The sequence below is a fragment of the Urocitellus parryii genome, chromosome 10 (assembly GCF_045843805.1).
Source record: "Urocitellus parryii isolate mUroPar1 chromosome 10, mUroPar1.hap1, whole genome shotgun sequence".
NCBI lineage: Eukaryota > Metazoa > Chordata > Mammalia > Rodentia > Sciuridae > Urocitellus > Urocitellus parryii.
This window is the reverse complement of record NC_135540.1, coordinates 87,269,288-87,280,593: the sequence shown is the minus strand read 5'-3', so window position 1 is coordinate 87,280,593 and position 11,306 is coordinate 87,269,288. Positions and strand designations below refer to the sequence as shown.

At 40.8% G+C, this 11,306-nt stretch overlaps 1 protein-coding gene across 2 annotated transcripts in view; it reads left to right on the top strand.

Annotated features, from left to right (window-relative positions):
* The first annotated feature begins 389 nt into the window (after positions 1-389).
* Parm1 (prostate androgen-regulated mucin-like protein 1) overlaps positions 390-11,306 on the top strand; it is a 103,148-nt gene continuing 92,231 nt past the window's right edge. For both annotated transcript variants that reach the window (XR_003302558.2, XM_026408462.2), the window contains exon 1: positions 390-673. Coding sequence is in view for 1 of the 2 variants with exons in the window: in XM_026408462.2 (XP_026264247.2) it covers positions 631-673 (43 nt within the window). In the remaining variant the exon portion in view is untranslated. The remainder of the gene's footprint in view (positions 674-11,306) is intronic.

The following is an 11,306-nucleotide window of genomic DNA, read 5'->3' as shown; positions in this document are numbered from 1 at the left end:
CATAGTGCAAGGCGCTCTAAGCATTTAGAATCCACTTAAACCAAGGGTCTATGATGGACAACATAATCCAAAGTACATGTATAAAGACACGAATTGGTGTGAATATACTTTGTATACAACCAGAGATATGAAAAAATTGTGCTCTGTATGTGTAATAAGAGTTGTAATGCATTCTGCTGTCATATATAAAAATTTTAAAAAATTAATTAAAAAAAAAAAAAAACCTAGGGTCTCCCATACTGACTTGACTGTCCAGCAGAGGCCGCCCTGGGCCGTAGCTCCTGGGGCCTGAGAGCTGCGAGGGGGAAAGCCAGCGGGGGGGGGGGAGGCCCTGTCAACGCCTTGGGGCCCTGGTGGGAGGGGTTTGGCGGCGGAGGCGGCCCGGCCTCTAGCTGCTAGGATGGAGCAGAAGTGCGCTGGAAGCCCGAGGGCACGCAGCTGACTGAGCCGCGCAGCTTTGCTCGCCCCGCCGCCTGCCACCTGGGCTGCCCCAGCCAAACGCGTCTGCACTTCCCAGCTCCTACCGCAGCCCGCTGGTCAGAGAGGGAGTCTCCCGCGCTCGGAGCGCTCGGTCGGCCCCAGCAAACTCCTCCCGCCGGCACCAGGCTCGGCACTGAGCACCGGGATACCATGGTCTGCAAGACTCTCCTCGCTCTGTGCATCTTCACAGCAGGTACTTAGCGCAGACCTCAAGGAGGGGCCAGGCTCGGTGTGGCCCCCGCGGACGTAGCTGGGGCTCCACCTGAAGCCGGGAGACTGGGAAGTAAGTCGCGGCTTGCGGGATCCTGACTGGTGCGAACCTCCGGGGCTGCGCGCAGGTGTGTGCGCACTTAGATTTGGCAGTCTTGAGCGGTGCGGGAGGAAAGGATGAAAAAGCCTTCCTACTGCAGCCCGAGCCCGCACAAACTCTGCTTTGTGGAACAGGTGGCTGGCTGGCACAGCACATTTGAAACCCCCTAGGGCTATACTGTCTACTCCTCCTTTGCGTTCTTCGCCTTGGTCCCTGAGCGCACCCGCCAGAGTCCGGATCAGACTTCTGGTCGCGGTTCGGCCTGGGGAGGGATTCAAAAGCAGGGGAAGGAGTGGGGTTTCGGGTAGTCGCATCTCGAAAGGTTTAGGAGGTGACTGCCTGCCCAAGTGGGGCTGGTTTTCATTCCGGGTTGGCGATCTCGGGATCTCCAAGGTCCCTTTTTAGTTATACTTAGGTACGATATGGCTCAAGAGGTCCTAGGGAGGGTGGACCCGGCTGGGGTCAAGCTCGCGACTTCACATCAGGGTTTTTTTTGCAGGTCTTTCTTGTGTCCGGGAGCCTTTCAAAAATGTACCTTTTGGAAGAAACTAGAATGTTGATTAAAGCTAGCATTCCCCTCACCCCAATTCCACCCATTTCCCCATTCCCACTCCTCACACAGGCTCCGGGCCAAGTCCCCACGCGCGCGCCTCTCAGGTCTTAGGACTACCCGCAGCCACGACCTCAGGCGGGGGGTTCTAGGGAGAGTGGAGCAGGCAGACAGAGTTCGTCTTGGTAGGGGCTGGAGAGAGGGCTAGACAATACTGAGTCTAGAGTTGGGTATCCAGCTTCTCCCCTCTGAGTTCCTTAAGGTTCCTGTAATTGTGGCCCTGAGTCGTTACTGTCCCTCGAAAAGAAACTACTGGTTCCCTGGCAGCTTACAAAAGACAGATTTAAGAAAAAGTTTCCAAAGTTGAGGTACAGTGCGGTGTTTTCTCTACTTGCTGAACGTCTGTTTTGGCGTTTGCACGGTTTGGAGACTCATCTGCTGACGGTTCCAGAACACTCCGGGCTCTTTGGCTTGTGCTGCCTTAGGCTAGGATGAAAGAGTGGATCTGGAAGGTGTAATCTGTCATTGGTCGGCAGCTCTTGGATGGCCTCGCATGGTAATTCCACAGTCTTCAAACCAAGAGATGTTTAGGAAATGAAATGGAATGCATCTTTACTTTTACCTTAAAATCTTTTCAGGAGGCTCAGAAAACCTTAAGCGAGGCTGTAGATGGGCTTGTTTGCTAATTTGATTTGTAGCTGCCGCTTTATTTATTTTATATTTTTATATTTTGAACAGCCCAGGCAATTGACAAAACCGGAATTAATCCTAGCAAGCAGTTGATTGTAGCATTATTTTCCTAAGCTCAAGATTTTCTTTTTTTTTTAATCCAGTCTTACGGTTTACCTCATTATTATGAGAGAAGGAATATTGTCTTCATCCACTGCCCCCAGAGAGGGGGCTGGTGGGCCAGGGACTGGCAGAGCAGCCCCATCCATGCCCCCACCTACATCTGTAGGGATCAGAGCCAATAAGATCAGGATAGTTCCTGGGCTCCTGGGAGTCAGGAAGGCACCCTGCCTCTTTCCCCTATTTGGTCTCTATGGACCTATCCCAGAGAGCCATGGAACTAATGGAAGCTTTGTTCTTACCTCTGAAGCTTGTGCCTCTGAAAAAATCTCTTTAGGTTTCAGTTCATTGTTAAAGAGTTACTTGCAATATATTGTCAGGAAAATAATACAAAGATCGTTGTAAATACCTCCTGAAATTCTTTGCATTCAAAAGTAAGATGTTTTCAGAATCTAAAATATTATTTTTCTAGGAGAAAAAAAAAAAAACCTGATGTGTTGCAAAGAGGCAAGGGGGAAAGGGTTCCCCAGAGTAGCAGGCATGTTTCCACACCTATCCTAGAGCTCCCCCGGCTCACTTCTAATAAGAACTTCCCTCAGGCCGTTGTTTCTTTTCTGTTTTCTACCTTTTTTCCTCCAGCTTTAGAGGATTTAACAATTTTTTGTACAATCCTCAAAATGATACCTTCTTGAGCCAGGAAAAGGGTTGGGCAAGAGCCTATTATTATCCTAATAAATCCTCTCAATATATATATAGCATTTCCTCCAGGATTTATAATGGACATTTGAAGATAACCTGTGCCTTGTCAACAATCCAGCCCAGGTAGATCTCTACATTTACCCACCTGTATTTTAAATAGTAGGAACAAAAATACCTTGGATTAATTTCAGTTCTCTCTTCAGTCCTTATTATGGTAGGACACAAGCACTGCTTAAAAACTATTTTAAAAAAAAAACACCTCTTATATTATGCCAGTATAAGGTATATAGGAGAACTGCTTTTAAATTAAAATACAATCTGGAACCTCCAATGTTTGGCCCCAGAACCAGGCAGGAAGGGAAGATGGCCTGTCATTGGGTAACTTTCATCTTTAGACTTTTCCTGCTCACTTGTAGTTTATCTTCCTTCAGTCCCACCACCATTGTTCCCCTTTAATATTCTATGTCCCAAGTTTTTTAAAAAAACTCCTTCACTGAGATATACTGGAACTTTCAATTATTTTTTAAATACTCAAGGATAATTAAAGAGAAACACCTAATAGGTAAGAGAGGTACAAATCCTATGATCCTACTTTTCCTGCCCTCACAGAAGTCTGGCCCTGGTCTCCCTCTGGGAAGAGTACATTCCACACCATTGCCAAACACTCTAGGCATACTTATTGATCACTTGTAAAGAACAGCACAGTAGATTTCCAGTCTGCCACTCAGCAAGGGATCTTTTGTGGATTCTAAATATGTCAGATAGCTCTTCTCCAGGTAACTAATACTTAGAATGTCCATATCCTTGAAGAAACCTCTCTCCCTACAGGGTTATGGCTCTGTGCATACTACCAGTCCTGATATGTATCAGTTCAGTAACCTTTTCAAAAATATATTAAACAAAAAATGCATACACATTTAAAGGAACAGAAAGTTGCCTTTGGTTTGTTATGGGTGGTAGAAAAGAGTTGTTTTCATTCTTTTAGCCCAGTTAACCACTATTCCCCTGAAATTTGTGGTTACAGTCAAAGACAGGTCACCTCCTTCATAGGAACCCTGCTCTGAGATGATGGAAGTTCTTCATTGTTCACATTTACAGAAGCATCATATTCTGCAGCTAGGTTGCTTGGGTACAAAACTAAGCTTTACTACTTATTAATTGTGTAATTTAGGGCAAATATCTTAACGAATCTTTAATTTTTACATTTACAAAATTAGGGGAAATAAGACTTCATAAGATATGGAAGGTTAAATATATGAACACACCTGCAAATAAAAAGTGCTAGGGACATAGTAATGTGCAGTTTTAGCTCTTATTGTTGCAATTCGTATTAATAAAATTTGCTATAGTCTAGGCAGGCTATCCTCTTCAAAAGCAAAGTTTATGTTTGCACTTGGACTATGTAAATCAAAGATCTCAACTAATATTTCAATGCCAGCTGTTCCAGCAAACCCAATGTCAAATTAAGAAAATATTCAGCTGAGTCTACTAAATGCCTAATTTGAAAAGGTTAATAATGTGCCAGCTCAGATTTAGCATAACAATCCAAAAAGTATGCAGTAACAAATAGAAGTAAAGTCTCACCATTTCTTCTAGAAGGACTCTTGCAAACTACTGTGTTTCAAACTCCCAAGTCAGCTAAACCTTAAAGGTCGGGCACTCAGTGCCACAAAATTCTGGGCAATGCAGATAAAACAACTTAGAAAAAGACAGGTCATTTTTTTCTGACATTTTTCAGAATGGTTCTCTCCAGAACCCAGAATCATCAGTAATTGCCAGATCCCTAATTTAACTTCAGTATTTGGACCTGGCCTAATTGTGCTTGTGTTTTCTTAAAGAAAATATTGGTTAAATATTTAGACTGTTTGAGCAGATTTTCTCAAACAATAATTTCTCCTTTGGGTCAATTGCACCCACTGGAAATGGTGGAAAGTGACATGTTTTAAATGTTTCAGAAGGGATTAGTTATCTTATCTCCTAAAAGCAATCTGTATCAAATGAAAGGAATTTTGCAGTAATAGTTACAACAGTGTGCTTCTTTTTGAAAATATCTGTCACTGAAATTTAAAAAAAAATGTTAGTTAGGAATCAGATATTTGCCTTGCTTATGAGATATCAAATGAAGCTGACACTTGGAAAAGTTAGTTTCATGTAGAAATCAATGGTAGTTCTTAGAAGTGGTCAGGGAGTTAAGTGTCTACCCAACATTTTCTTTTTTCTTGGAAATGCAAAGCTAGTAGGTTAATGGGCAAGCCAGGTGACTATCAGTTAAGGCTGGTTTGTGTATGTAGTTTATAACATTTCTTTTTTTAGTTGGATCTTAAATTATTCAAGTAGCAGGAATTGCTGTCACATCAGGTTTTCTGATATGTGAACTTTTAAATGCTCATCACAGCCCTTTCTACCAGCAAGCCCATTTTCTTCACCTGCCTTACCATCGTTTAGGGATCTCTGCCATTTTATAAGTAATAAAAATCTTTAAAATAAAATAGAGAATTATGAATTCTTTTCATCTGCTTTCCATTGGTGCAGGGAGGTATAATGGCAATTAAAAATATATTATCTTAGTTTTCTTTTGGCTCATGTTGCTGAATTTAGCTAATAAAGATACAGATTGCCCAGTCAAATGTGAATTTCAAATAAACTACGATTCTAAGTATGTTCTATAGAATGTTGAATTCAAATTCTAACGAGTGTCCTATATTTTGTCTGGCAACCTGAATTTGGCCTTTCATCTGCAGTTCATCTATGCAATGGGTTTGATGTAAGATCAGTTTTAGTTTGAATCTTGCCTGATAGAGCTTTGGTTGCACTGTACCATTTCATTAAATATAATCTGCTTGTGGGAAACATGGAGATTTAAAAGCAGCTGTCTTGGTTAGCAACCACGTGGATTAGGATTCAGGGGAAGCTTTCACTCCAGTGAATTATTTTGATTCTGATAGCATATTTGTTAACTGAACATTGTTGTGTGCTTCTGAACAATTGGTGGAATTTCTATGGCCTCCTTGACCTACATTAATGATCCCCTCTGACCCTTCCTTTAAAAAAATATATTTCTCATAATTGCAATGTTTTTGCCTAAGAACTGGAACTAGAAACCTTCTAGAATATGTCTGGTAACTGATTAAAAAAGAAAATTATAGAATAGCTTTGCATTTTAGTGCTCTCTTTTGTGCCAAGATCTTAAGACATCTTACAAATATTAATTATATAAGTTTTATAAGCCCTGCTGGGTAGGTTTATTGATATCACTTAAAAGCTGCGGCTGTTCAGAGCCTGAAGCAATATATTAGACAGAATTTTTTAAGGCAGATGTTTTTTTAAAAAATCTCTTAAGCAATTGAACTGTGTTGGAAATGTGCACCCTTTATACCTAAGCTGAAATCTATGAATTGCCAACTGTTCATTGTTTAAAAACTTGCAGAAAATTACCATGTGTGATATTTAGAAAATATGTCTATTCAGTTCAAAAGGTGAGTAGAGTATATCTTTGATGATAATATCTTTCACTTACATTTCAAATTTGACACCTGATTTTCTCTTCCATGGGCAAGGAAATGTGGATATGGGAACTTTAGTCCAGGTGTTGAACATGAAAGGATTTAGATGAGAGACAGTTTCATTTTTTATTTGGCTGTGGTTGTAAACTTAGAGCTACCATGCAGACTTCCACTTAGATCACATTATATTTCTTTATATAGTGTTAATAAAATGTATGTCATGTTTTACATTGTGATATTCTTACCAACTTCATGTAGTCCAGAGCATAACCTTATTACAGATAGGTTATTGGTGCTGTTTATCTCTCCTGAAATGTTTTCAGTTTTATTGGAAAAGCTTTTTACGATCTCTTAGTCCATTCAGGCAGCTATAAAAGCCTGGTTCTATAAACTGAGTAGCTTATAAGCAGCATACATTTATTTATTATAATTCTAGAAGCTGAGAAGTTCAAGAGCAAGGTGCTGGCTGATCCTGTGTCTAGTGAGGCCTCCCATTCTGGTTTGTAGATGGTGCTTTTTCATTGTGTTGTCATGGTAGAAAAGGCAAGGCCGCTCTCTGGGGCCTCTCCTATAAAGACATTAATCCCATTCATGAGGACTCCACCCTCATGACCTAATCATCTCTTGAGGGCTCCATCTCCTCATATCACCTTGGGGGTAGGTTTTTAACATATGAATTTTGGGGGCATAAAAGCATTTAGACCATAGCATGACCCCACAGGTAGACAAGAGACAGATACCATGAAACAAGTGTTGAATATTTATTTGATTGTTAAACACTCTATACTGTATGACCCTTGTTTTGTATTGCAATTTGGATTCTTTAGGAAGAACAGTAGCAATTATTGCAAGAATAAAAGGGCATTCTTTTTATGTGTTATTTAATAGTTACAGTGCACTGTCTATATGTGTCTAGGGAAATGTTCAAGACCCCAATTGTTCTGTTGAGTTAAAATATGTTTTATTATGAGAGAATTTCAGTATATCTCAAAATTATAAACTGAGAGGGACCTTTCTGCCACTTGTTTATCAGAGAACCTTAAAAAAATCTGGGGACATCTATTTCTTGGCGTGGGAAAAAGACAACTTCCTAGTGGATCGCACACTCTGCCAATCATGGGAATTCTTGCTGTTGATGGGCTCTGCTGTGTGAGAGGCAGCACCAAAACATGTGCCATCACCACATTCAACTAAAAGGAAACCCTGGATATTTTGTATTCAAAATTAAACTGTTGCCCCATAAGGTGGCACAGGCCTATAATCCTATGTCTCAGGAGGCTGAGACAGGAGGATCACGAGTTCAAAGTCAGCCTCACCAGCATCGAGGGGCTAAGCAACTCAGTGAAACCTTGTCTCTAAATAAAATACAAAATAGGTCTGGAGATGTGACTTAGTGGTTGAGTGCCCCTGAGTTCAATCCCTGATTAAAAAAAAAATTAAACTGTTGATGGAGATAATGTTCAATGACATTCTCTCTCTCTGATCCCTGATTCTCTCTCTCCCTTGCTCTCTTTTTGAAAAGCTAATCAAATAGGTCAGAGCAGGAAAAAAAGACTATCATTTTTGGGGTAAAGGATCATTCATCATTCACATTGTAGGAAAATGTTGTGGGAAGGGGCTATTTCAGCATTTCTGCATAGGCTGTATAGATTGTTATCAATCTAATCAAGATTGCATGAAACTCAGAAAATATAAGAAGCCTAGATGAGAGGGGGATGATAATTAAAACTATTTGGTAGTACAAAGGCCCAAACTACCTCTTACTGCTGCTGCTACTGCTGCTAGTGCTGGAAATTAAAAAGTAATAAAAGCTGGGAGATAAGTGATACTTCCTCAAATGTATATGAATATAAAGTTTATATTACTGGATCATTTTAGTTCTGTGAAAGGTTGCAAATTGAGTCAGATTAAACAACATGGCAGCCCCTGTGGCAGGTAATTATCTTCAGCATTATGAAGCAGAGTATAGAATAAGAAAATGTCTTCTACTAGCCACAGTGGTCAATGTCTATAATTCTAGCACTTTGAAGACTTGAGCCCAGGAGTTCAAGACCAGCCTGGAGAATGGGGTGAGACCTGGTCTAAATAAATAAATAAATCCTCAATGACTGATGGTGTAACTCACTGGTAAAATGTGTGCTAAAAAAGCAAGCAAGAAATGCCCTGAGATGTCAAAATGAATTCAACTGCATGGTTTGGGTCATTTAAGGAGAGCTGAGTGGCCTGGGTTGCTCGTTGTCAGGCACCTTTCCTAGGCTGTATTTTAAAAATAGTCCTATTGTGCATATTCTCCTTTAAATGCTTACATAAAGAGAAACACAGCCCTGATATTTATCAGGTGAAGATGGAATTTGTGTTATTATATATGAGAGGCAACATGGTATGTAGAAGGGGGCTTTGGAGTGACACAGGCTAGCATGAAATGCCACCTCTAGAATCTCAGTTTTCTCCCTCATAGTATTATGATACTATACATAGAGTGCCATGTGGATAAACATTTAACCAGTGTCTATTAAGCACCCACAACAAAGGATAAAGATATTTTTTATTTTGCTTTCTTTCCATGGCTGCCTCCCACTACTAGATTGTAGTGTAAATGAAAACAGAAACTTTAGCTGTTTGATCTGAGGCTATATCCCCAGGAGAGTGAGACACAAAGTGGGAGCTTAATAAGTATTCGTTCTATCAGTTTTTATTGAGACTCTGCTTGTGCTAAACAGTATCCAAGTATCTGTAGACACACTAACAAATGAAATAGAATTTTACCCTTAGGGAATTTACATTCTTTGTGGATGAGAAATTTTAGTGTAGTCAAAAGAAAACCCACAGTTGAACAACTAATAGCCATCTCAAACCCAACATGTCACAACTGAGTTCCTAGACTTCTTTTCTTCTCCCAGAGGCTCCACCTGAAACCTTGATCATCTCAGGGAATGGCAACTCCAACTTTCCAGATGCTCATACTGATATTCACGTGTCATCTTTAGGTCCTCTTTCTCTTTCAACACCCCTCACCCAATGGTTCAAGACAATCTGTTTGCTGTACCTTTAAAGTATATGCAGAGGCCCTTGCCCTTGCCCTGGTCTGAGCCACCATTGTCTTTCTCCTGGACTACTGCAGTGTCCCACTCCAGATCTGCCAGCTCTCACCTTTTCCCTCCCAAGGTCCGTGTTCTACATAGCAACATTGGATCCATTGGAAATAGATGGGATGTCAAAGTCAAAGTCTTTACAGTGACCTTCAAGATGTGCATGAGCTGGTGTTCCATTTGTTTTCCAACCCAGTCTTCTACTGTCTCCTTTGCTCACCGTGTAGAAACACTGGCTTCCTTATAGTAAGCAGAGGCTGGTTCCTCTGTCTGGAATATACTTTCTCTAGCTATCCTTGTGGCTAATTCCCTCACCTTCTTAAAAAAAAAAACTTTTCTGTTAGAGCTTGCCATTACTACAACAAGAAACCTGAGATAATCCACTTAAAATGAGGAAAGGGTTAATTTGGAGGTTTCAGTCCAAAACTGACTGGCCCCATTGCTTTAGGCCTGTGGCAGCACAGGGCATCATGGTGGGAGCACATGACCTAGAAGGACTGGCTTATGTCAGGGTTCAGGGGGGAAAAGAGAGAAAGAGACCAGCATCCCAGAATCCCCTTCAAGGGCATGGCCCCCAATGACTTCAAACCTCCCTGTAGGCCCTACCTCTTAAAGGTTTCTACCACCTTTCAAAGTGCCAAGTTGAGAGCCAAGCCTTAAACATCTGAGCCTTTGGGGGACATTCCAGATCCTAACTATAGCAACTTTGCTCAAACACCAACTTCTAAATAAGACCTACCCTGATCAACATCTTAAAACTGCAGACTGTGCCACCTGCCAACACCATGTGCCCAGTGCCCATTGTCTGACTCTTGCCTCTTCTCTATCATTAATGTCTGTCTCCCTCCACCCCTCCCCCTTAGTTCTGAATAAAACACAACTTCAGAAGGCTTAGGCTTTCTTCTCTTTTGTTTGCTGTTGTATTCCTCAGTGCAAGAACACTGTGTAGCAAACAGTGGGTGCTCAAAATCTATTTGTTGAATTGAATAATTAAAATATATTTGGGGGGGGGGTCTCGCAAAATGAAAACTTATTTCAGATTTTTCCTTAGATCACCCAAAAACAAGACACTGGCAGACTTGCTTATGTCTAGTGATTCTAAATAGCTTTTAAAAAGCAATGGTCAGGCCTTTAGTCTTCACTGAGGATTACAAAAACTAAAATTTAAAAAATCAGCTATATTTTTAGCTATGCACATACAAAACTCTTCTTTTTAAAATGTAAGCTTTAAGCTTTTTTTTTTTTTTTTTGCCATGGACATCTTCTTCAACTCTGTGGCCAATTAAAATGTCACCTTTGAGCTCAGCTAGGAAGGGTACTGTTATCTCCACCATTTGAACATTTCCGAGAGTTCTCTGAATAACTAAAAATAGCCTGGTGATGAAAAGTGATTTGATTCTAAAGGAAGCTCAGTTGGCAATTTTTCCAGTAAAGTTTGAGAAAGTTAAGTAAATTTAGCTGCTGAGTGTTGGAAGTGTAAGCTAGTAACTAATAAACTCAAGAACCTAAAGGGAGTTTTCTTGGGCTTCAATATACCACCTTCCTTTAATGATTCTGAAATATGAATTGTGTTTCAGACTAAGGAACAGAAGTAATGCTGAAGTTTTCATTCAAATCAAACCTGTTTCCTGGGGGTGGAGGGAGGAGGCATCATTTACCCTGGTGAGATGACACCTCTTGACATGGCTGTTATTAAAGTCACCCAGGTTGGCATATACCCCAGCTTCATCATGCTGTAAATACTCCCGATACTTTTTGACTTACTGAAAATAGGAATGATTAGTTATTTAGTAGCTGCCAAAAGGAATGTGAGCTTTAAAAACATAACAACATACTTGTCTTGATTATATCAACTTGAGGAGCAACTTATAAATAAAGCAAAGAAG